A 27,175-nucleotide genomic window follows, 5' to 3' on the forward strand; every position below is an offset into this window, starting at 1 on the left:
AAAAGGCTTTCCTAGACAGAGAAACATAAAGAAGAAAGATGGATAGATTTTACTATGAAATACTTTTAAAATTTTATGTCAAAAAACATTATAAATAAAGGCAAATGACAAATTAGTAAAAGTTTTTTATACATGAAGAGAGATTACATCCCTTATATACAAAATACATTTTTATGAATGACCAAGTATGATAAAAGACTGCAACTTCTAATAGTCACAAAATAATATGAAAAAACCAAACTGCCTGATAGAAAAGATGTATATATGTAAATCACAAGAAAAAATACAAATGGCCAATTAGTATTTTTAAAATGCTGAGCCTCACTGGAAAGCAAAGAAACAGTGACACAACAATTGAATTATCTTCCAGTTAAATATTGAAACAATCAGGGATTCAGGGAAGAGGGGGCACTTGACCCCATGATCTGACAATGCCCCTTCCCTTTTGGGGTCCCCTCTGGAACCAAAAATTGCCCAAGGCAGGTAGGTATGCTAAAGGAATTTGGGGGTGCCCTGGGGATATAGGATCTTCCTGATTGTCAGGTGAGGTCCAGATCTGTGAGGCTGACAAGCAACAGTCTCAGAAAGATGATGTATGACGATAACCCCTTCTGTCTGATCAATGAACGGCACCACTTTTGAGATGGCATAACTTATCAGTCAAATAAACATGGAGAACAGTCCCCGAAATTGTAGTTAACATTCGTTGCAAGCTTACTGTGTGGACCAGCACCGTTCTAAGCATTTTATGTGTTTACACACTTCAATGCTCACCACAAGCCTAGGAAGGAGGCGCCATTGCTACAGGTGGGAAGGTGTGTTTAAGTCATTTGCCCCAGGTCGCAGGGCCAGGACTGACATACAAGCAAGCTGGCCCTAGACCCAAAGCTCTTAATCATTACACGAGGACACATCAGGTATGCCACGGCAAACCCTAGCAGGGGTGTCAACCCGCAGCCCACAGGCCACATGTGGCCCAGGATGGCTATGAATGTGGCCCAACACAAAACTGTAAACTTACTTAAAACCTTTTCTTTGCTCACCAGTTTTCATTAGTGTTTGTGTATTTAATGTGTGGCCCAGAGACACCAAAAGGCTGGACACCCACCCCTGGTAGAGCATTTACTAGCATGTATTTACAGAAACAATATTGTTGTCTCACTGAAACCTAAGAAGCAGTGGGATTCTCTAACACTCTTCCTAAATTCCAGGTCAGAGGAAGATTAGAGGCCCCCTTCACGAGTTCACTGTATAAGCTAGTGGTACCCCACGAGTATCCTAAACACCGAGAGCACAGATTCTACAGAGCCTGCCCTGGCCTTACCTACGTCTGCATCTAGTAAGCAGACGTAGTAAACCTTTGGGTGCCTAAAAAATAACAATAGCTACTACCATTGAGTGAAGAGGTAGGAAGCCAAACTTTGACCTCAGAACCCATGAGTGTACCTTCACTGACTCTGTTATGAACAAGCATAGCATACAAACTCTCGCACATTATGGCAAATTCAGCAATACCCAATCATTTGTATATGAAGGGCCCTAGACGTCACTTTCGGTGTGTCTCAAGGACTTTATTGGAATTCACTACAGTTCCTGATCCATCACCAATCACTAATAAGACCTGCAAACTCCTTCCAGTTCTACATTCCTATATTCTATCCTAGCTGCTAAAAGGGTACGTTTTAGGGGGGAAAATGCCTTCCAAGAGGAAGAACTCAATAATTATGTAAACAGGAAATGAGGAGAATCAAACTCTTTGAGGTTCTGGATATGTATTAATACTGAAAAAGCCCAGTTAATTCTCATTGCACTTAAAATACGAAGGGGTTCGACCCCAACAACGCCCTGTGCACAGGTGCATCTCAACACACGATTGTATCATACTGAACACTGGCACACACATTCTCACAAGAAAAGAACAGGAAAGATCTTCTCAGTCAAGAATGTGCAGCTATAAAGCTTTCCTAGCTATGACATTTTACCTGACTATTTAGAAAAAGAGAAGAGAGTTTTCATGTTTTAGCGGCTTTTAAGGATTTAGAATAAGCCATCCTGAACCAAAAGAATTCTCTGCTACTCCATTTTTTGTAGGGCTACCCTTGTCACAGACATGCAATTTCAAGAAAGTATCTTAGTGCCAATAAAGCATTCATTCATAGAGCAAATATTCAGTAAGTACATATAATGAGGCAAGAAATGTATTACGCTGAGAATAGCGGTGATAAAGACGGAAAAAATCCCTGCCTTCCAAGAGCTGACACCCCAGTTTCAGGACACCGGCTACTGCTTCCACCTTGACATCACCCCATTGGCACTGCTGCACCAAGATACAGCTGCTAAACAGGACCGGATGCAAACCCCACTGTGCAGCTCACAGAGCTCACCTTACCGCGCCCGGCGGCACTGAAGCAGCACTAAGACCCACAGAAGGACTAAGAGAGAAAGAGAAAGCTCCCTACACACGAGAGAACAAGGACTGCACAAGGATCTCATTTTAAACTGGTGCCTTGGGAAACACTTGCAGAATCCAGTGACTGTCATGCCGTGCAGTCGCGCCAGGAAGAGTAAGGTGGGGCCCTAGCACAGCTACTGCCCTCACGGGCTTGGCTCCCCTGCCCAGCAAACCCTGCCCACTGTCCAGGCAAAGTGTAAAGATAAGAAGAATTTACACTTAACAGAGGTGAGTAATAGCAAGGCATGTTGTACACCTGTATAGTCACAACAGAGTTGTTTGCAAGAGATTTTTCTCAGTGTTAGACTCAACATTAAAACTTAATCTTAAACTTAATCTTTTATTAAGATTTACCCTCTAACAGACTGTGGTTTGTCCCTACTACGGAATGTCTATATTACACAATACAGACACCACAAACAGAGTAGATCCACACATCCACGAGGAAAGTGCTCCAGCACATACTGATAGAAGAAAAAGAAAAAGAAAAAAAAAAAGGTAGACCAGTACATACACTATGATGTTATATGCAATTTTTTTTGCCTCACAAACCAGCATTTCATTTCTGAATGCAAAAGGTTTGAAAATACACAAAAATGTATTAAAGTGACATTTCTGAGGACATAATAAAGAACCAAACTGGGGAATTTAGCACCATGTATAATCTTGTAATTTTCATGGGGAAACTATGTTCACGTATTAGCTATGTTATTATGAAATTGACTAAAAAGAATTAAAATACAGAACAATACCTCAGCATAATTTAATGTGAATATTTATAATAAAACTGAGTATAAAGTACATTAAAACTAAGTCAAATTTCTTATAATAGTCCTATTTTTCTTTTGGAAACTGATTCATTCTCTTTTTAATCTAAGAAAAGAATGGAGACTTAAAACTATAGATTCAAGTAAAAGCCCATGGTTTTGATCATCTTTTCCATGATAGTACATATCCTGGAAAAACCCAGCCTTGAGGCTGAGCAGAAAACATAAACCCCTAACACTTTACATGTATGAAGACAAAGGGAGTCTTGAAGGGCCTAGTTAAAGAACAAGTATAAATGACCCATGGACCTGGACAATGAGGGGGATTGACGGAGGGAATGGGGGGGCAGGGCAGTGGAGAGCAATGGGGGAAAGTGGGACAACTGTACCAGAACAATAAAGAGAGAAAAAGACAGTATGGGAAGCATTAAATCGAGCATCCTCACCAAATCCCTTTAAACACCCTCCTGCTGTTGTGTGCTCGAGAAGACCCCGAGTCATTGAAGACAAGACTCAGCTTATGTGCAGCCCCAGGTATGGGAGATATGGCAGGAGGCCCGAGAGCAAGACAATCAACAAAGAGACAGGAAGGAAGAGGAGGGAAAAACGGAAATAAGGAAACCAGAATAAAAAGTGTACTGAAGAGAGACGTGTGGAATGGGACACACACTGGTGCCTGCTAGGAGTCACGTAACGGCCCCTGCACCAAAGAAACTAGTGGTCTGCGCTTGTGCAGCAACTTACCAGCACTGCCACGCACCCGGTCGAACAGAATCTTTGTAACCACACAGTGAGGAGTGACCCCATTTTATGGAAATAAACTGAGGTTCTGAGAGGGTAAGGGAGTTGCCAAAAGCTACACAGCTAATACAGAACCAGGGACTTTGGACTCCAAGCCCCATGTTCTTTCCAGAACACCCAACTGCTGCTGCAGACTGTCCTTCCAAGTGCTGATTTTTCAAATAACCATGAGAACTTCAAAACAGTTGAAGCTGGTGCAAGCTGGTGTTTGCATAGTAAGTTTTTTTTTTCTTTCCTCTAGGGAAGCTAACTCTGGGAAAAAAATCTGATTTTCAACATCAAGAGACTGTGGTTGCGGAAAACTCAATGATAGTATACTCGCCTGCTTGTAAGTTCCATCCAGCAAAGTGTCCAGGTGTTGGAGGGGGGCAGGTGTTTTGTCTTTGAACCTTGTTAACAGCCGGCGTTGAATGGCGCGAAACTGGACAGCTCTTTCAGATAAGAGTTCTTCTAATTTTTCACCATTTAGGCGCAGCTACAATGAAGAATTTCTTAAATTCAGGTTAAATGTGCACAACAAAACATACTGAAAGTAAAAATACAGAAAATGCCAATTAATGTCTGAAAGAATATAGAAGAAATTTCAGCGTGTCATAAAGTCAAAAGAGTTAAAACAGTGGCATTTGGTACGTAAAAACATAGATAAAATAGTAGAATAGGTCAAATAAAAATTTAGTGAAGATACTATGTATCACTGCAGAAAGAGCAGAGAACAAACATCTTGTGAAAACGAATTAAATACATGGGAGAAAAGAGTAAGAATTCTCCCCCAGTATTTAAGGCAAAATCAACTGCGGATGAATCAAAAGTTCAGACACAGTAAAATTACCAGAAAATTAGAATTTTTAAATCACCTCAGCATAAGAAAGACCCTGATGGGTACAGTCAAAGCTCAAAGCCACACACACACACACAATAAAGTACGGAAAATAATTCTGTATGGTTAAAAAAAAGAAACATTCCACTCAGATGCATATTTTTCACTCCTTTCACAGCGGTGCCCACACCCCGGCCTCTTACTTTTTCTCTACCTGAATAAAACCTGCTTTATTCTTGCTCCGATTCATCCTCGAAATCTTCCCTGGGTGAGTTGAGGCCTGGAGGCCACCTGACACACAGGGCTCCCTGGCCGAGCAGGGCAGGGCCGGCCGAGGTGCTGCAGGGGCACAGTAACAATTAGCACAGTCCTCTCTTCCATAAACCACTACACCCCAGTGACGCAGGACTGTATTAAAATATAGCCTAGAGAATGGCAAAGGTTATCAACCCTTAAAACTCCTAAATGTATTCCCAAACTGCCAAATGTGATGCCACAATTTGGTCAAAAGTATACTTCCCTATAACATATCTGCATATATACAGGAAACCCAAATAAGTTCAACTTTCTTTGATAATGACGTGTTAATTTTTATTGGATGTTTGCACTGAGTTTTTCTCTGCATGTTCGCACTGTATTAAACAAGGTCTTTATCATTTGAAGTCAATGCCTTTGGAATGTTCAAAGGGATGGAAATTAGGCAGGATATTCATATGACTGGCAAGTTACATGACATGTTCATTCCCTCTCTCACTCTTTTTCACACACAGACACACACACACCATAGTTTATAAAATGAAATGCAAACACCTATTGATTTCTTAACAAGTAGTCACTCTAGAAACCCACACTTCCTTGAATGACATTCAAAATTCTTTTAGAAGTCTCCTTTGTAATTCCCTTCAAAGTGTATTTATAAGCAAATAAGTAAGTAGAACCCAGTGAATTTTAAACAAAGACTGTCATTGTCCGATTCATTCACAAAACATGACTCTAGACTATTCCCAAATATCAAATCACTCTTCAAAGGATAAAGACTGGACACCATCAAGATCCCCAAGAGAATCCAAAACAGGCTTGGAAGGTACTTCCAAAGAAGAAACGTAAAAGCACTCAGGCAACAGAGTTGCTGTCAGATCTCATTTATTTAGACATTTTGCCATTCATCATTTACTAAGCACCAGTTATGCCTGATACTGGAGAATATTATATGTGTTTAGCTCTCATTCAGATGTAGAAGGTCTGGTGTGCTTGTTAAAAAAGAAAAGGAAAAATCACTTTACTTTATAATCACACCTCATTTGTGGCTTGCTAGAATTAGTTAGCCAAATGGCTGCCGATAAGCTCCAACAGTTTCAACACTGGGTTATTGGGGTCAGAGGTTAAGTCCCCTTGTGGAAGAATTAAATCAGCTCTGTTCTTCGGCCAGACCGCATGCTTAGCTCCAGGCAGCCTCTCTTAAATGTGTGCAACTGACCACAAGTCGGGCAAGAGGGCAGGAACGGACTCACAAAATCCACCGCCCGCAAAAGAACAACTGGAAGCACGTGACCTAAGAGCGGGTAGGTGACAGTTGCTACCTCAGCAGCATCGCTCCCTTTTGTGTGCTCAAAAATTGTGAATCACGTGGGCTGGAACCATACACACCTCGAAATGATGATCGATCAACTCGAAATATTCTTGAAGGGGCATGGATCCAGAAAAAGAACATGTGAAGTCTTTGATTCCCTGCTTTTCAAAATAGTCTTGAAGGCGGATTATAAGCTCATTGGTTATGAGCCAAAGATCTTCAAATTGCTCACTCTGAATTCGATATCGCTCTAAGAGAGAAAAATAATTAAAGAAAATGCTTAGTACTAGCTGCAAATACACAAATTATCACTAACTCTGATACAAATACCAAAACAAAAAGGACAAAGATTTCTTTTGTGGAATATGGAAATGATTTCTACCAGCTTGATTAAAATATTTCTGGTGTGTTATTGAGGTTTTCTACATTAGCCACTTAACATTTTCAAATTTAATGCCAAAGGTATGTGGTCACAGTGGCAAGCTGTAACGTATGGTCCATTTTACTATGTATGTATCTTATAACAGGTTTCAGTGTAATAAAAAAAAAATTTCAGTCCTTCTAAAAGAAAAAAGTTTTACTTAAAAAGTAAGAAAATAACCATTGTAAAATATCTGGAAGAGAAAGCGATTAGTCAAAGGACATGTATGAGTGAGTCATGAACACGGACAAGGGAAAAGGACTGACTGTGGGAGATGGGGTGGGCTGGGGGAAGGGAGACAAAAGGGAAAATTACGGGGGAAACTGCAATAGAATAAACAATAAAAAATAAATGAAGTAGGGGAAAAAGAATACTGATGTGAAATACAATTTGTTCCGTAGAGAGCCCCATATCCTAGACACAATAGCCAGCTTAAATCCCTATAATTACAAACAAAGTTTTCTATTCTTCAAGTAGTTCTCTTATTTGAAGAGAGACTTTACAATCATACCCTTCCCCAAATATAAATTTTATTTGCCTCCAGTCCCTGAGACCTTAGCTCCAACAGAGCAAAATTCCTGTCCATCTCTACCCCTGGTGACAAGGATGATGAGAGCAGAGAAGACAATGATGAGGACAGCAGTGGCAATAGCTATGTCTGTGAAAGAGAACCTGTTATTGTTGAACACCAGCTATCTACCAAGCACTGTGATTACAACAACTTTTAAAAAAAATAAAAAGGAAAACTAGGCACAGAGGACCTCAGAGACTTGCCAAAGGCCACAAAGCAATTTAAATATCAGCTGGAATTCATGATAGGCAGATAATGAGCTCATTTGTTATGAGCCAAAGATCTTCAAATTGTTCACTTCTCCCCCACCTGCCTAAATCCTCCCTATGCTTCGGGACCTGGCTTCACACTCGTCTACCCCACGGAACCGCTACTCTTCCACCATCTACAGCAGCCCAACACATGCTGACATGCATATAAAATTAAGCACTTCACACTCACTTTCTTGTTTCACCTCAGCAGCCCTAGGGGGAAATACTGTCATGCCCATTTTATGGAAGAATAAATCCAGTCACAGAAGAGGTTAAATAATCTGCTAGCTCATCTGGCCAGTTAGTAACGGAGCAGGGATGGGAACTGCAGCTATTAATCTACAAGTTAGCATCAGTCTCCACTGCCTCCTGAAACTGCAATTCTCTGAATTTACGTAGGGACTTCGTATGTCTGCAGTTCACTACCCACTAAACCACACACAACCGTGTATTCTTACTGAACTTCCCAGAGGATTATATCCAGTAAGCCTCCTACTCCACTCAACCTGCCGTTTGTTGAAGCAGGTGTAGTTCCCCAAAGAAAGAAATGCTGGGAGCACAAAGTGAACTCTGTCTTCCTCCTTCGGGAGCACAGCATGGGACATGAGGAATATTGATTTGTAGTCCTGATGGCAGCTCGACAAAGTCTATGAACATTGTATCTTCAGCCTGGTCCTTGGGATTTCCATTTGTTGTTCTCAGCCAAAATTCAGGAATATGCCTCTCTCATTCCCCTAATCAACCTCTTTTTCAGTTATATAAGGAATAAAATATACTGGGTATGCCATGCCCACCACGGTACACGGCAAACACCCTGGTCCCCTCTGCCGTCACCCCATTCCCAGGGGAGCTCTCCCAGCCTCCCCTCACCGTCTTATTCTGGGCACTGGCTTCTGCCCATAGTGCTGATCACATGCTTTCCTCATTTCTCCCACCAAAGATAATAGGGCCGAGGCCAGATATAACAGCTTTTGGCTTTCTTTGTAAATGCCACTGAAAGTGTCATGCTTTAGAAGAGAAACAGAGACCCCCTGATGGGGTGGGAGCACACAGGCAGAAGGGAGAATGATGCTGACAAACCACAGTGGTAGAATCTGCTAGATCTAGGGTCCTGTACAAGCTAAGCTTGGGAGCCAACACTTTAAACTGGGACAGGTATTTATTTATTATTTCATTCATTAATATAACTCGGTGCAAGATGCTGGAGATAAAATCCTAATAAAGCAAGAGCCTTGGCCCTCAAAAGTTCATGGTAGACCTGGAGAGACAGAATGATGAGGGGAAGAGTGAACTGTCCTCATTGATTCTGGGACTTTCCACAGAAGGGCCAGGACTGCCCGCCCCCTCACAGGCTGTCAGAATCTGCTAAGGAGGGTGGAACCACGCACCCACCAAATCAGCTAGCCCTGAGAACAGGGGGCGCCAGAAAAGCTGACCCAAACAATGGAAAACGTATTCACATATATATCTGACAAGGAGCTAATATTCCAAAATTTATAAAGGCTGCAGGAAACAAAAAAGGGTACTATGATAAAAACTAGCACGCAGTCTTTCTTGAGATAACTGTGGTCAGAGAAAGCCACACTAGGAAGTTGTCATCAGTGGTAAAACTAATGTGACAATGATGAAAACAGTATTATCAGCTAAAATTTACCTCGCACTTAAGTTTACCAGGAAATTACTACATGCTTTTTAGGAATTATCTCATTTGATTTTTACATGTTATAACTGCACTATTTCATCGTTGTTTGTAGGCATAGTAATTTTCCAGTCATTCAGACTAACTGTAAGCCAGAGCTGGGATTTAAACTATCAACTTTCAGTCTAAACCCCATTCCTAATCATTTTGTGCATAAAGCTTGGACCTTAAGAATGGGAAGTATAGTACAGGTAGAAGGAATGGCACGTTTAAAGATGGCTGAGCAGACAAAGTCAGACGAATCCCAGGAACTAAGAAAGGTCAGATGTGGGCCAGAGTGAGGAAGAAAGTGGCCTCAGAGGAGGCGGGATGTTAGGCTGAGCCACAACATACGGGAAGACCTATAAGGGTTGGTAAAGAGGTGGATATTATCATAAAAACAAAGGACTTTATGCTGTAGAGTAGCATGACATAATTTGTGTTTCTTTGTTTTGATTACAAGAGCTACCAAGTAGAAAATGAATTGGAAAGGGGCGAGGACAAGCTTACAGTGAGGACATTATAACCACTGTTCAGGTGACAGATGGTGGTAGGTGGAGCAATTCAGGGCATCACATTGGGGGGTGTTCTGTTTCTCAGGTCTCATCACCCTCTGAGCAAACCTTAAAATCCAGTTTAAATCTGTGACTTCAATACAAATAAATTATCCAATCTTTAATGTCTTCATATACACAAAGGGGAAAATAAAACATACTTCACAACATTGGCATGGAGATAAAATATAATGCTGTATGGGAAAGACCTATATAAATGTGATTTATCTTTGAATTATAAAATTTAGATCAATCACAATTAGATGTTCAAAAAATAATCGTCAAAAAATTAAAACCCTCTGATACAAAAAGCATGGAATTAAACAAGTAAAACATCTAAAGTTCAATTAAAAATCCAAATATAAATAAAATTCTAGATACCCAGCAGCTAGTTGCTAAGACTAAATGTTTATATACCCCACAAATTCCTACGTTTAACCCTAACGCCCAGGGTGATGGTGTTTGGAGATGGGGTCTTGGGGAGGTGACTAAGTTATGAGGGTGGGGCCCTTGGGACTGGGATAAGTGCCCTTCTGAAACAGACCTCAAAGTGCTCCCCTGCCCCTTTGCTATGTGAGGCCACAGCAAAAAGACAGACATCTATGAACCATGAAGCAAGCCTCCACCAGACACCAACCTTGATCTTGGACTTTCCAGCCCCTAGAACTATGAACAACAAACTTTTATCAAACAAAAGCCACCCAGGCTATGGTATTTTGTTATAGCAGCCCAAGTGGACTAAGACAAGTACACCACTGTGGCCAAGTATAATGCATAACTGCCACCAAATAATGGAATTATAAAAACAATTAACATTTAAATAGATTTAATATTTTCTGTAACATATTTGGCATCAGTTATTTTCTTATTATCATTAATACATACAGGAAAGAAATAAAACTATACTTTTTGCAATAAAAATTATAATTATACTTTGGATTCAGAAATATAAACGCAATTATTTTTAAGTTCATCTTTTTCAGATGACCAAAAATCAACAAGAATGAATGAGTCAAAGATTTATAAGGCATTATTTTGATTATTAAGCATTTTCTCAGTATTTGTATTCCAAAATGGTTAACATTTTGCCCTGGAGACTTTCCAGAGTATACATTTCATGGAAAGAAGAAATAAAAATCTATTTATAATAATATAACATGAAAGAAGAAAGTTTTATTTTAAAATACACCCTTACAATACTGGTAATTAAAATAGCTTCCAAAATGAACATTCAATTTATTTTTTTATCTCTTCCTCTGCATCTTGTAATAGCAGCTCAGTGGAAATAACCACTCTGGCTTCCAAATGAAACAAAGTTGGATGATTGGAGCCCAGTCAGTTGCCATTCCACTCCACTCCAAATGGAGACAATGACGGATTTCACTGAGCAGGGCACAGAAATGCACCACGTCAGTGTCTATTCATGTCAGAACATCTGAAGTTCATCAATATAAATAATGTTTGTATGCATGTCATAAACAAAGCATCAGGGTAATTTATGTTATGTGGAAATTTTTAAATGTGAGCTGGGAAGGCAGATGAATGCTTTTTAAATCAGAAAGTTTGAGAAAGTAATATAAACAATTTCAGTAGATATGGGTATAATATTCTAAATACACAACCTCTCTGATATTAGTGGAAACTATAGATGATTTCTCTAAGTTTACTTTTCAAAAGGCTTTTTCCAAGCTGGGTCTATATAATTTGCCCATTGTCCCTTGATAATATTGCTAAGAAACTCAAAGATAAATATTAAGCAGCAATATATTGAATCACTGCATACATTCAAGGGCTCCCAGGGTGCGGGGTAGGTTTCAGGTGACTTTGGACTTAATCATTGCATTTACCCCTAAAATGTCTGGCTTCACCGAAAAGCTATCACAAAGCCCCTACTATATAAAATTTGCAGCATGGAAGAAATGTCACTGAGTTCTAAAACCCCATGCTCTATCAAGCATCTAAAAATAGCTTTTCTTCTCTGTGGAATGCCTTCCACTTAACCTCCTATTCATCCTCTGAGATCCTTCACAAAGGAAACCTCTTAAGGAACCTCAGCCCTTTGGGCTTCAATAGCACCTCAAGTGGCCTTCTATAAGCATCCGAAGCACTATTATGGGTTCTCTACCGATTTGTCTCTCCCATTAGTCCAAGAGCTAAATGCAAAATGAACAGAGGCAAGAGCAAGCCTCTCCCTTTGTTTCTGAAGACAGGTTAACGTGTTTCAAGATTACATATGCTGTGAGATATAAAACAGAAAGCAACAAACAAACAAACAAAACAAACTCATAGGCACAGACAACAGTAGGGCGGTCACCAGAGGGGAAGGGAAGTGGGGGGAGGGTGAAGAGGGTAAAGGGAACCAAATACATGGTGACAGAAAGAGACTACTTTGGGTGCTGGGCCCACAATGCAATATACAGATGATGTACTAAAGAACTATGCACTTGAAACTTATATACAGGGGTTGCCAAAAGTAGGTCTATAGTTGTGAGTACAAGAAATAAAGTTTATTCCTGTATTATTATTTATTACTTATTGTACTGTTTTCCCCATGAACAACAGTAAGCCTACTTTGGCCTACCCTTGGAATGTATTAACCAATGTTACCCCAATAAATTTTATTTAAATAAATAAGTAAAAAAAGATTAAATATGGCATATGCAAAAAGGGGGGAAAAGGCTTTACAAGGCCCAACTCTTATTCATATGCACAACTACAATGTTTTCATTGTACTCGAAAGTAAAATAATCCAGAAACAAGCAAAGGACTTTGCACTTGACCTTATTCCAAAATTAATTAATTAATTAATTTGACTATGTGCAATTCAATTACTCTTTCTACCATGTTAAAATCTTTCAGGATAATCTTTTGGTGCATTAGTTATCTTTTCCAAGTCCATAGGCCTACTTGAGACTACAAAATTTACTATCTGCAATTGCTTAACCTTGCTTGTGACACTGAAAACATGTATTTACTAAGTATTCACTACTAATGAACAGTTTAGCAGGGTACAGAAATCTAAATTGAAAATCATTTTCCTCAAATCTTTTAAGATTTTATTTAATTATGTTTAGAGAGGGGGGAAAGGAGAAAGAAAAAGAGGGAGAGAAATATCAGTGTATGACGGAAACATCAATCAGTTGTTTCTTGCACAGCCCCAACCGGGGACCAAACCCACAACTCAGGCCATGTGTCCTGACCAGGAATTAAACTGGTGACCTTTTCCTTCATGGGACAACAGCCAACCATCTGAGTCACACCGGGCACAGCATTTCCCTCAAATCTTGTAGAAAACCCTTCTACTGTCTTCCAGAACCCACTGATGTTGATTAAATCTCATTGAGTAACTTGCTTTCTCCTTTTTCATCTTTGAGGACCTGCTCCTGATCCTCAGTGCTCCAAACTCTCACAATATCATATCTAGATGTGTTTCTGTTTCTCATTCATTGTGCTAACATCAAACAGGCTCTTTCAATATCCACAACCAAGAGGCCTCATATCCTTGAAATCCTGGTCTCCATTGTTCTTCTCTCCATCCTCACACGCCACTCCCCCAACGTCACACCTTTCCTGATGAGCTTGTTATTATCCGAATCTGCAGTCCCTCTGAACTCCTGACTTCAACATTTCACTCATTCTCAAACCACCATTTAGGTTCTTCTAGTTCACTTGATCTGTAATTCCTATCTCACTTCTTACGGCTTATTGAGACTTGTGATCCATTGAATCCATAATTTTTCACCATATATCAGCTTTCTCTACTCTTTATTTCTCTCATCATTTTAGGTTTGGTAGTCCATTATTATAAATATTCTCATAAAAATAGTTGATCTACAATTCTGTTTCAAAACCCCAGCCCTGAGTTTAGTTGCTTGGAGGCTGATAAATCACTGCTGGTTTATTTCAGATGAAGAATGACTGGTTTTACTTCAGAATTCAGGATCTCAAACTTCAAAAGAGACTCACCATTGCCTTATTCATGAGTTTGCTTTCTTATTCTCTAAGACACCAAGGTCATACCTTTTTGTCAAAGTAAGTTTTTCATCAAGCTTCCTTATCTTTCTGCCAACAAGTCGACAAAGTCTCCCTGGATCTGCATCCAATCCCTCCTGTCACGATAAAGTTACAAAAGCTTGTCCTTCGATCCCCTGGACACTCAAAATGCCTGCCCCCCACAGGCTCTGCGTCCCACCCCTATTCGTTCTCAAAGACTTGATTGCTTTGTGATCCCTTTCTCCTCCTTGATTATCAGCCTCCCCCACTTAACTCAATCATTTCAGTTAATATTCAAATGTGTTCTAATACTGCTCATTTAAAAATGAAACGAAACATTCCTTTCAGCTACATCTCACTTCTGAATTACTGAGTTTGGCTGTCCAATTCTTTCTGAAAACACTTCATACTTGCAGCACTAAATACTCTAAATTTATCCTTGGATTAAGCTGCAGTTTAGATTGCCTGATTTGAGCTCTGATAGAATTATACATAGTAAATTGAGTTTTATCATTATTTTTAATGGTCTACAAAATTTGCTACTCACAAGTTATAACTGCGTAAGTATAATTATAAAGATAAGCTGTAGAGACATTATTGAAGAAGTTGTCTTTGTGACATTCAGAAGAGAAACTGCGTCCTGAACCCTGCGTCAGTAAATGCTGTGCCTTTCCTAAGCTGATTTACCTTTTGAACATTCTACAAATTAAAACTAAAATGCTCTCTTGTTTTTAGGCTGCGAGCACCTTACTGGTTGAACAGGGCCCATCTGAGTGCTGATCTTAGGAATCCTTACCTTTATTAGCTACGTGCTCTTATTTTCTCTCTCTGTTTCCTTCACTATTTATTTTCTCCTTTCAAATTGTGAAAGTTTTGTGGATTATTTTAAATCCTTTAAGAAACATGCAGAACAAGGCAAGGTACATAGAGATGTAGTAGAGATGACGGTTAAAACAGAGCTAGAGAGAAGACAACCAAGAAGAGTACAGACACAGAAAGGGGCAAGAGGGAGGCCAGGGAGAGCAACGGCAATGTTCAGCAATGTTCGTTGTGTGAGGCAGTAAGTCACTAGGTGGGTCTGTGTCTTAAGAAACGGGCCTGGCAGGAACACATTACTCATTTAGGCAACAGCATATTTCTTCTGATGCCCCACTGCACTGAATCAGGCAAAGTAATTGACTCCCCTGTAGAAACAGTCTACAATTCTGATTATAAAAATATTTGATCTCATAGAATTTGACCTGTCTTGTTATTTTTAACAAGTCTATAGAGGCAGAATACACAAAAACCCTGCACATGTGTACTGTGTGTGACTTAGTTAATCTAGACCTGCTCACACGTCTGTAAAACTATCACTACAACGAAAGTAGCAGACATCATCTGTCACCTGTCTCATTATTTTCAGTTTAGGGCTGTGGAAATCATTTCGAGAATTTTGCTAGTGTAAAGTATTTTTCCTAAAAAGTCTTACCTTCAAAGCTTTGTTTTTTCAGAATTGACATAAACTCTAACAACTCTACTTCCTGAAAATAAAAACCTATTCAGCTGCCCCAGTCACTGCGATTTAATATCTGAGACAATGAGCTTCATGCATTCTTTCCTGTCTGTTTTGCCTGATCTATCCTGACTCAGGACACTGAACTAAATGTGCTACCATACGGCACATTGTGCTACCACACAGCACACAGATGCCCTCGTTGATCGTCACGCTGGTTTTTAAAAGAGGTTAATATGTGTAGCCCAGAGAAAACACTCTCCAAGATCCAAGGGCAACTCTGTAGAGGCACTTGGCTGTTTACTAGAGAAGAAATGTGTTCTTTGAATATGTAGAGTTTTTCTGTCAACCCAGATTTTTAGATTAAAGAGGATGTGCCTTTCACAAAGACGAGAAATGCCCGACACAGACTGGGCACAAACCACGGCCCTGCTTCCGTCGCAGGGGGTGCCCCGACAGAGCAGCACGGAGCTCCGGCACCTGCCTCCGCCCCAGGACACTGGACTTCCTGCACGTCTACCTCCCCTCATCAACAAGGGCAGTTCCTAAGTAGAACTCTGTGTGTCCCTGCAGCCAAAAACCCACCAGGGAATTGGAACAGCTTCTCTTCAGGTGGCAGGTGACACAGTTCATGTGGTTCCTCACCTGAAAGGTCCCACTCCTACCCACACCATGGCCATGTCACGAGACTGCCACCTATGCAGATACATGTGACTGAATCAGCTAAATACCCAAATATTTGGTAATGTTTACTTAACGGTAACATAATCATGCCCCCCAGCAATGCTCTAAAAGTTACTTTATCCAAAAAAGGATAAATATAATGCATTGGGACAGAAACAGCCCCATTTTTCACAAAGAACAACTTCTTGCCTTTTTTTAATGACCTCAGTTGCAGATTCATCATACAACCTCATCACCTGAAGTCAAACAGATGTATAGAGTTTCCCATGGAAATGCTGGCAACAATTTTTGAGTTGAACTAAAGAGTGTAACAGACAGACATGTACCAAAGTGATTCCAGCATCCAAATGAAGAGCAGAGCTAATCAAAACGCAATGCTGCCAATGTGAAGAAGACTACAACCACAACCAATCACAAAACACTCCAGAAACACGAATCTTCTCATGCTTCTCAGAATTGCCTTGGATTTCTGGGCCTTAATCTAGAATATCCAGGTGTACCCATGTATATTTCACCAGCCACCAATCTATACACCAGAAGCTGTTATGACTTTAGCCACAGAAACACTGACACAGTTTCTAAACCAGGCATGTTTGTTCCTGCCAACTTTATTTTTCAAAAAGGACATGTCCTTATTTTATAATCCTGACTATATAAGAAATACCCAACTAAAATTACAAATGTCTCAAGTGGAAAGTGACAGCCCACTGCACACACTGCAGGAATTTAAAAAGCTAAGGTCAGTGTTCAGCAAAATACGTGTGTGTGCGTCTACAAATGCAGTGTGGGACAAAAGCAGGTCAGTTTTAAGTACATGAAATGCAGAGTTTACTCTTGTATTATTTTCTTAATTAGTGCATTATTTTCCACACGAACAATTATAAACCTACTTCTGCTCCACCCTGTATATACACATAGATTCATTCTGACTAATATTCCAGTGTTTCTAAAATTTGTTAAATACTTCCTTAATATTTTACTCTATTTCCATGAAGGTGTTTCTATCTCCAAATTAACTTGGTGAGTTTAGTAGGTTTGGTATCCTACATATATCAAAAGACTGTCTTTCATTGAGTAGTTTCAACTGCTATTCTTATGTGAAGCAAGAAAATCAAGAAAGTGTATTTAAATCTGAAATTTAAACTTTATATAATTAGTACTTTTCATTCTGCTGAGATTAGTCTCAGCAAAAGCCATTCACTTTCACCTTCATCTTTGCCAATGTCCAAAGAAGCATATAAGGAAACACGCACTCTTAAAAACTAGTTCCAGTTCCTAGCAGACCCTAAAGCTAGTTCACCATATACCTATCTCAAAAACATTTTTCAATTCTTTAAATTCCTCTCTTGACTCTCCTCATTCCCATACAAAGATTCCTATCTCTAATAAAACAGGATCCTATTTTTGTAACTTCTATGTCCTCTATAATTAATACCAGGGCCCTTTTCTATATTTAGCTGAGCATCACCCTTTGCAGAAATGCCTGATGTTGATGTAGTGTACTCAATGGAAAACTTCAAAAGCCATAATACCACGATGTTACTTACGAGAAGTTTTGGAAGCAAGAAGAGTAACTTGGGAACCTCCTAAAAAGCGAAAACCCATTACATTCACCTGATCATCTTCCGACTGACTGGCAAAGCCTAAAAAATAAGAAAAAAAAAATCACCTTATATAACTACAAGGCAAAATACTAAACATCTGAAATAGGAAGCTTAGCTGATGAGAAATATTTTTATGTCACTAGTCATGTCTACAGCCCATGTATGAGCCATATTGACTGCTTTCCATACTAGCTTCCAAGTGCTGAAACTTCTGCCCCACAAAGACCCTCTGAAGTCACCCAGTTTCCTTTCTCCTACCAGTTCATTCTCAGTCTAAGGCAGGAAATGTACAAGGTGAACCCAGAACAAAAGCAAGGAAACTCTCAGTGACAAGAGGAATTGTATGAAAAGGATGTAAGAGCCAATTTAATAACACTACCAGTGGCCAGGGATGAAAATATTTTAGTATCACAAAATGTAATAAGTGCAATGAAGTAAATAAAACATGTTAAAAAATTAAAGGCATGTGTTTATGTTGCTACACGCACAAAAAAGCCAAATGCTCAGTCTTGGAGGATGCTAGAGAGTCAACTCCTTTTGAAAGTCAGTAATAAACACAGAGAACCAAGCATTTGTGCTGCTGATCCTACTCAGATTGTACCATACGACCCATAGTAGACAGGGAAAAGGCTCTCCACATGGAAATATTCCAGCTACACATGGAAGGAAGCTTAAAAGAATATAACTATTTTCAACTTTCTATGAATTCATGGATCTCAGCATTGAATATCAATGGCTGCTACCACTGTACATGCACAAAAAAGAGCCAAGCAGCTATCATGCACCCCTGCTGAAAGTATACACCACCATTCATTAAATAGTGTAGCCAAAATAATTAAGCCTGACAGTTAGCTCTAGATGCAGCTACAACTTACACACAAGGTGGACAGAGGAAATACTAAACAACATCACAGGATACAATAATCAGTGAAATTCAGAGTGTGGGAAATGCATAGGAAAAATAATCTGTACTCTTCAATTAGAAAGGGAGACAATTAGAAAGGGAGATGAAGGGGGAAACCTATAGAAAAGAACATATCAAAAAACTGCAAAAAGTAAACCACAGATGAATCCTGACTCAAAACAAACAAAAAGTTAAACTGTTGGAGACTTTCACTTCAGGTCAAGATAGAGAAACTGGAGCCAAAGTCACCCTTCCATCTAAAACAACTAAAAAGAGGAAGCAAAAAATACAAAACATTTTTTTAAAGGCACTGGAAATGAAGACGTGAACAACAATGATCCCTGACAAACAAGAAACAAAGGAAGTGAGCCCTCTGACGCCAGCAGCTTACTGCCTAGAGAAAAAGCTCTAGGCTGCAACACAAGGAAGGGAAAACAAGGTGCAGCCCAGCACTGTCCCCAAGAATTGGGGATAGAGTTAGGACTCTGGAAAGGCCAGAGTTGCCAAAATGCAAGGGCAGGGTATCAGAGACAAGACAGCGACAGAGGGAGATCTTCAGAGATCTGCAGGGTGCCCCTGGAGTACATATAAAAATACTAACCAGCACTTGTCTGTACAGAAACTATGTGAGGTGAGGACAAAAACCACCCAAAAAGATTATGGGGAACATAGAATCCATGATTCCACACAGAGTCAGGAATAATCCCTATTTGCACTGGCCAGAATATAAACCAGCCTAAGTGACTAGGCATCATGAAGAATTCATAGAAGATGGCCCTGGCTGGTATAGCTCAGTGGATTGACTGCGGGCCTGCAAACCAAAGGATCGAGGAATCGATTTGATTCCCAGTTAGGGCGCATACCTGAGTTGCAGTCCACTTCCCAGCAGGAACACATGAGAGGTAACCATACATTGATATTTTTCTTCCTCTCTTTCCCTTCCCCTCTAAAGATAAGTAAATAAAATCTTTAAAAAAATTCATAGACGAGTTTGGTCTCAGTAGGAGGTGAAGTTTGCCCTAGAGTAAATGCTGCTCCCATCCTGCCCAACAAAGCTTAGAAGAAATACCTGAAAGGACCACACATTTTCAAGGAATTTAAACGTATCTCAGGAAAAAGGCTCAGAAATATTTTTAAAAAACTAAAATATTCAACACACAACTAGATAAAATTCAGAAGTTCTGTTCTTCAGTCAAAAATTATAGGACACACAAAGAAGGAAGACATTACAATCCATAACAAGGAGCAAATCCATCAAAACTAGCACTAAAATGACACAGATGATAGAATCAGTAGACAAGGACATTAAAACAGTTTTTATACTGTTATCTATGTTCAAAGAAATTAGAGACGCAAGATAGTGTTTTTTTTTAAATATTTTATTTATTTATCTTTCGAGGGGAAGGGAAGAAGAGAGGGAGAGAAACATCAATGTATGGTTGCCTTTCGTGCGTCCCCTGCTGGGAGTTGGCCTGCAGGGAACTGGACTACAACCCAGGCATGTGCCCTGACTGGGAATCGAACCGCGATCGTCTGGTTCGCAGGTCCGCACTCAATCCACTGAGCTACACCAGCCAGGGTGCAAGATAGTTTTAAGAAGGAAAAATAATGCGTATCCAACTTTGGGAGATGACAACTACAATGTCCGAGATGAAAAATAGTCAATACATTGAGTGGGATTATAAGCAGGCCACACGCTACAGAAAAAAACTACTTGAGTGTATAGCAATAGAAACTACCCAAAATAAAGTGCAAGGAGAAAAAAATGACTGAAAAGAACAGAGCACCATTGAACTGGGGGGCTCAATGACAGATTTTTTAAATTTTCCCTCAAGGTCCAATGTATGTGGTAGAGTGTGTGTGTGTGTGTGTGTGTGTGTGTGTGTGTAGATCCTGGATTTGTGTTTATACTGAACATGCTGGAATCCTATAGTTGTTCAAAAGAAGCACTCTTGCCCTGGCTGGTGTTGGCTCAGTGGATTCAGTGCAGGCCTGTGAACCCAAAGGTTGCATGTTGGATTCCCTGTCTGGTTTGGCACATGCCGGGCTTGTGGGCCAGCTCCCCAGTTGGGGGCATGAGAGATGCAACCAACCGATGTACTCTCACACACTGTTTCTCTTCCTTTCTTTCTCCCTCCCTTCCCCTGCCTCTAAGAAATAAATGAATAAAATCTTTTTTAAAAGCACTCTTCTTTTTCACTTTTCCTTTTTCATGAGCACTTTTCACTCACTGTATATATGATTTTCATATGTTGATGTAGAATACAGTTGGAGCAAACTTTTTGTTTTTTTATTTTTCTTTTGGTTATTCATTTCTAAATTTCATGTATCTTTTGTAATAAGAAAAATTAAAGTTATTTTTAATATACTTTTTTTACAAATAAGGAACTGAAGTAAACAAATAGGAAGAGATGTACATTAAAAGATTTATTTCTTCTCAATGAAGCTCATTCACTTCATTCATTTCAATTAAAAAGTAGAATTTTAATAGCAATTTTCACATCAATATGTAGAAGTCTGACATACACCAGAAGTGAAAAGGACTCAGGAAAAGTGAAAAAGTGCCTAGAGAGCTTCCGTGAAACAGCCACGGGCCTCTGCCGTGTTCCACTGAACACAAGCCCAGGAGTTCCCACAAGAGCACCCTATACCACATATGTTGGATCTTGAGAGACATTTTTAAAAATCTGTCATTGAGTCCCATTTCTAAAGTGAGAAAAGAAGCAAATACATGCTGATAAGCCTAATATACCTGTGATATCTAAAACAATGAAGCCTCAAATCAGGAAAAGAGGGATGAGCTACCTACGCTTTCCCTAGAGCACAGAAATGGGCTCTGTGATCGAAAGCCTATGTTTTCATTCAGTCTCTATGGGTCTCATCCATGTGCAGTAAACATCAACCACTCAGAAGCTAGAGTCTTAAACACTTTTCAAAGGCACCAATAAATTTGGTGTGCAACATATAATTTCCCACTAAGTTCTCAGGATAGTACAGGAGACCCATGGAATTAATACATTTATATGAGATGTTATAGTCATTTTTAATGACTCTTTCTGCCTTTTTTTTATAGTCCAAGTCTGTCATAAGAAAATTGAGAAGGAAGGAAAGGGGAAAACCAAAAGGCACAAAACTATTTGCTAAAAACATATATATGTGTGTGTATACATGTGTGTGTGTGTATCTCCAAATTCAATTCAAACTAAATAGATCAACTGTAATAAAAAGCATTCCACTTTGAAGGCTTTTTGGAGTTATACATAAATAAAGCTTTTTAAGCACTTCAAGTTAATGGAAAATAAATGTTAAGCACTTTAAGTAGTTAATAAGAGAAAAGCTGACTTACTATAAATTGCTAAACCTCGTGGGAAACACTCTTTGTGTTATAAATTCTCCCCACCAATGTGAGGGCAAGGATGCGTCGCACAGTCAACAGTGACTATTTTTGATGAGGGATTTCATAGGGTTTATGTAATTCCCAGATTTGTTTCTTTAATTCCACCCCATCACCAAGAAAGTAAATAGACGGGACACATCAAACACCCTGGTTACTGAAGATGTTTTAACCAATCAGCACCTCTCTTTTTTCCAAGCTACTCAGAAACAAAAAACTGACACCTGGAGAAAGTCACACCTTCACAAATTACCCCAGAGGTTCAAGGGGATATTGAGGGCTTTATACATGAAGCCCCTTCCACACAATCAGAACCTGAGAAGGAGCATTCGCCGCCTCCAGCTGCTGCCCACAGCAGGGCCAGAGAGAGAGCACCTACTAAAGCGATTACTTTTCAGGGGCATAACACTATACTTTGAAAAGGTGCACAGCCAAAGAGCTACAATGAAAATGAATAATAAATATTTACATAGTAAGCCAAAAAATTCCACAGTATAAGAAGAAACATTTGATGTTTTCATTTCTGAATACTGAAGCAAAATAATGATTATACTAATTTTAATCAAACTTAAAAGGTGCACCTTATTACCTTGTTGATATAAGCTATTCGCCTTTGAACAGGCAAGGAAAAAAATCCTGGAGGCATTTTTATATTCTGACTTAACAATTATCTGATAATTACCCCGTCATTACCTGCTGATGAAGGATTCCTTTCTAAATTCTTAACATTTCTGATATTATAGGCATGTTACTTCAAAAGTCTTACCTGGAAAGAGGCTGAAAAGGCTGACTGGAGATTTGTTGGTATCAACAGTCAGTTTGTGGCTTGCAATTTTTGAAGGCTGACCTGGTAGGCAGACTAATTTCAGGGGAAGCCTAAATTTACATTGGCTAACTCGAGGAATGCCTGAAATAAAAAGAAAAAAATGCAGAGTCATAGATTTGACAAATAATTTGACAAAAAAAGGTCTGAGTAGTAACATATCTCAGTTTAAAAGTTTGCTGCCTGCCCATTTTGTCTAGCATAACTGAAATAACAACACATTATCATAATTCACATTTTTACATTATCGTCAAAAAGTACAAAGCAATACTGGGGAGATCATTCTGTAAGCTATAAAAATGTCTAACCACTATGCCATATACCTAAAACTAACATAACATTGAATGTCAACTGTAATTTAAGAATTAAAAATAAAGAGTATTGCAGAATTTTTTCAGTGAAATGCAAAAATAAAATGTTAAAAATGAACACGGGCATGAGGTCTGCTTTTAACAGTAATGCCATATTTTAAAAGTAATCAGTTAAACCTATATGAATAGTTATAGCCAATTACTGAGCAATGTTTAAACTAAGACTTCCAAAGTTCTAGGTCTAATTTAAGACTATCAGCTAAAGTGAGCAATGAACCTGAAATTTACATCAGAAAGATTCTATATGACCATATCTAACAATTTCTCTACCCCAAAAGTTTTTTAATCTTTACCTTTTTTACTTATTAAAAACTCAAATTACAATTAACCACTTGAAATAAATTACTTTGCTCTGCTTAAGTTCTACTGAAGTTCATGACTTTTTTATTAATATTAAGAATATGACTTTCATATGAATTAAGTTTTTCTCAATCCACTTAGCTTTACGCATCACAGTTAAGTGACACTTTGAAAGGCTCGAGTAGTCAATTGCCTAATTTTTATTATGTATTCAGGCATACTGAAATAGATAACTGACAAATAAATACAAATAAAGAATTTTATGTCAGAATTAAAAGTTTTTACAAATAAGCAAGCAAAATATAACCAAAGACACTGAAATAAAGAACAGGGGGACAGTGACCAGAGGGGAGAAGGGAGGGAATTTCAGGGGAAATAGGGGAGCGATTTAGAGGAACAAATATAAAGGATACATGGACAACAACTGAGAAGGGTAGAAATGGGAGGGAAGGGGGAGCACGGGGGGTGGGATGGGATGGGAGCAATAGAAAACTGTACTTGAAAAATAATTAAATAAATTTTTAAAAAAAGAATTAAAAGTTTTTAAATTTTTTCTTTTGTTTCACTTTTTATTGTCATTCCATTACAGCTATCCCAATTTCCCCCTTTACCCTCCTCTACCCAGCCAACCCCCACACTCCCACAGTCAAACCCCACACAGTTGAGCATGTCTACTGGTCGTTCATATTGAATTTTTTTCTGAGAGAGGAGAAAGGAGGAATAAAGAGGAGGTGAGAAACATCAATGTGAGAGAGAAACATGAACTGGCTGCCTTCTATATGTGCCTTCTATATGGTATATGTGTGCCACTGGGGACTAAACCTACAACCCAGGTACGTGGCCTGACCAGGAATCAAACCAGCAACCTCTCAGTTCATGAGACAATGCCCGACCAATTGAGCCACATGGTCGGGGACAGAATTAAAACTTTTTAAAAATCCGCCCTGGCTGGTGTAGCTCAGTGGATTGAGCATGGGCCTGCGAACCAGAGGATTCGATTCCCAGTCAGGGCACGTGCCTGGGTTGCAGGCCAGTTTCTGGCAGGGGATGCACGAGAAGCAACCGTACATTGATATTTCTCTCCCCCTCTCCTTCCCCTCCCCTCTAAGGATAAATAAATAAACTCTAAAAAAATAAATAAATAAATAAATAAAAGTTCATATGTTTAAAAAAAACTTTTTAAAAATCAATTCCTTTCAGTATCTTTATAGAGAATGAAACTGAAACCGAAGCAAATTAGGCTCTCTACTTATAAATCTAGAAAAGCAATTGCACAACTTTAGTTTTTTCTCCTTTTACTCTAGAATTTTTTTTAATTCCTCACCTAAGGATATGGTTTATTGATTTTAGAGAGAGGAAGGGGGGCATACAGGGAGGGGAGACAGACAGACAGACAGACAAAAGAGAAACGCAGATGTGAGAGAGAAACGATAGTAAGTTTCTCCTGCACATGCCCCAACTAGGGACTGAACCCACAACCTAGGTATGTGCCCTGACTGGGAATTGAACCCACAACCTTTTGGTGCATGGGACGATGCTCAAACAAACTCAGCCACCCAGCCACAGCTAGAATTCCATTTTTGACTGGGTAACATAAAAGATAATATACAAAACCTGTATCTCAGTGTACTGCTGTACTCTACTTGATAGACCCACACATTAATTCCTTTATTTCTTTACAGTGAAGTGAGTGAGCAGCTGAAAAATAGCAAAGTCAGAGCAGTTCAAGTCTGAGGACATGATCCCAAAGTGGCATCCCTAGAATTGGCAATACATTTTATTAGAGCCAGTTGGAGTTGAGTGGCTTACTCTATGTCCAAGCTGGGAATATACACTTTCCAGTACTACTTATTCACTGGGATAGTGAGAGATCATCAGCAATGGAAATATGTTGATATACGAGGTCAATTAGACACTTTTTCAGAGCATGTGGAGCATATTTGTCATTCTCTTCAACATAATCTATTATCCATCAAATTTTACATAGCTCATTTTTTGCTCATAACCAACAGATGTTAAATTCATTTCCCCTGGAATCCCAAATGCAAATTATAACTGGTGGCCCTTCATGACAGTCCTAGGGCATGATTTCCTGACATTCTGTGAGATTTTTAAAGGCATGTGTATTTGCACTTTATAGTGGTGAAATATTTTGACTCTAAACACTGTGGTAGCATGATATGCTGCTCCTCAAACAACAGCTCTGAATCAAACACCACAAAAAATATTTTGAAGCATTATTTTTTCAACTTCATATATTCCCTATATCCCCCAAATTATGGAAATATACCTACTAATATGTTTCCCCTGAAATATATAAATTATAACCTCAACTAATGGATGTAGACTGGAATGAGCAAAAGAAGCTGAAATATGTGTATATACATACATATGTATATATATACACCTACATATATATTTAGTATTTTTTATTGTTGTTCAAGTATAGTTGTCTCCATGTTCTCCCCACCACTCTGCCCCACCTCCCACCCTCAATCCTACCCTCCTTTGGCTTTGTCCATGGGTCCTTTTAACATGTTCCTTGACAATTCTTTCCCTTTTCCCCCCATTATCCCCTTCCTCCCTCTCCTCTGGTTACTGCCAGTTTGTTCTTTATTTCAATGTCTCTGGTTATATTTTGCTTGCTTGTTTGTTTGTTTACTGATTAGGTTCTACTTATAGGTGAGTTCATATGGTATTTGTTTTTCACCACCTAGCTTATTTCACTTAGTATAATACTCTGCAGTTTCATTCATGCTGTTGCAAAGGGTAGGAGCTCCTTCTTTCTGCTGCATAGTATTCCATCATGTAAATGTACCACAGTTTTTAATAATATATTTTATTTATTATGCCATTACAGTTGTCCCATTTCCGCCCCCCTTCATTCCCCTCCACCCTGTACACCCGCTCCCACCCACTTCCCCCGCTTTAGTTCACGTCCATGTGTCATAAGTTCTTTAGCTTCTACATTTCCCACACTACTCTTGCCCTCCCCCTGCCTATTTTCTCCCCACTATCTATGCTACTTATTCTCTGTACCCTCTCCTTCTCTCCTCCTCCCACTCCCCTGTTGCTAACCCTCCATGTGATCTCCATTTCTGTGGCTCTGCTTCTGTTTTAGCTATCCACTTACTATGCTTTTGTTTTAGGTGTGGTTGTTAATAACTGTGAGTTTACAGTCCTTTCACTGTTCATATTTTTTATCTTCTTTTTCTTAGATAAGTCCCTTTAACATTTCATATATTAAGGGCTTGGTGATGATGAACTCCTTGAACTTGACCTTATCTGAGAAGCACTTTATCTGCCCTTCCATTCTAAATGAAAGCTTTGCTGGATAGAGCAATCTTGGATGAAGGTCCTTGCTGTTCATGACTTGGAATACTTCTTTCCAGCCTCTTCTTGCCTGTAAGGTCTCTTTTGAGAAATCAGCTGACTGTTTGATGGGCACTCCTTTGTAGGTGACTGTCCCCTTATCTCTTGCTGCTTCTAGAATTCTCTCCTTCATTTTCATCTTGGCTAATGTAATTATGATGTGCCTTGGTGTGTTCCTTCTTGGGTCCAACTTCTTTGGGACTCTCTGAGCTTCCTGGATTTCCTGGAAGTCTACTGCCTTTGCCAGACTGGGGAAGTTCTCCTTTATTATTTGTTCAAATAAGTTTTCCACTTGTTGCTGTTCCTCTTCCCCTTCTGGTACCCCTATAATTTGGATGTTGGAACATTTAAAG

The 27,175-nt window shown here is 39.2% G+C and overlaps 1 protein-coding gene across 4 annotated transcripts in view; it reads right to left on the bottom strand.

Annotated features, from left to right (window-relative positions):
* The window catches only part of BBS9 (Bardet-Biedl syndrome 9), a 359,454-nt gene that overhangs the window by 160,452 nt on the left and 171,827 nt on the right, over positions 1-27,175 (bottom strand). For all 4 annotated transcript variants that reach the window (XM_037041162.1, XM_037041163.1, XM_037041164.1 and 1 more), the window contains 4 exons: positions 22,723-22,863; positions 17,602-17,697; positions 6,485-6,657; positions 4,343-4,495 (listed from right to left, as the gene is read on the bottom strand). In XM_037041162.1, the coding sequence (XP_036897057.1) occupies positions 4,343-4,495; positions 6,485-6,657; positions 17,602-17,697; positions 22,723-22,863 (563 nt within the window). The remainder of the gene's footprint in view (positions 1-4,342; positions 4,496-6,484; positions 6,658-17,601; positions 17,698-22,722; positions 22,864-27,175) is intronic.

Source organism: Sturnira hondurensis, unplaced genomic scaffold, assembly GCF_014824575.4.
Source record: "Sturnira hondurensis isolate 20B ecotype Veracruz unplaced genomic scaffold, ASM1482457v3 Scaffold0002840, whole genome shotgun sequence".
NCBI classification, from domain to species: Eukaryota; Metazoa; Chordata; class Mammalia; order Chiroptera; family Phyllostomidae; genus Sturnira; species Sturnira hondurensis.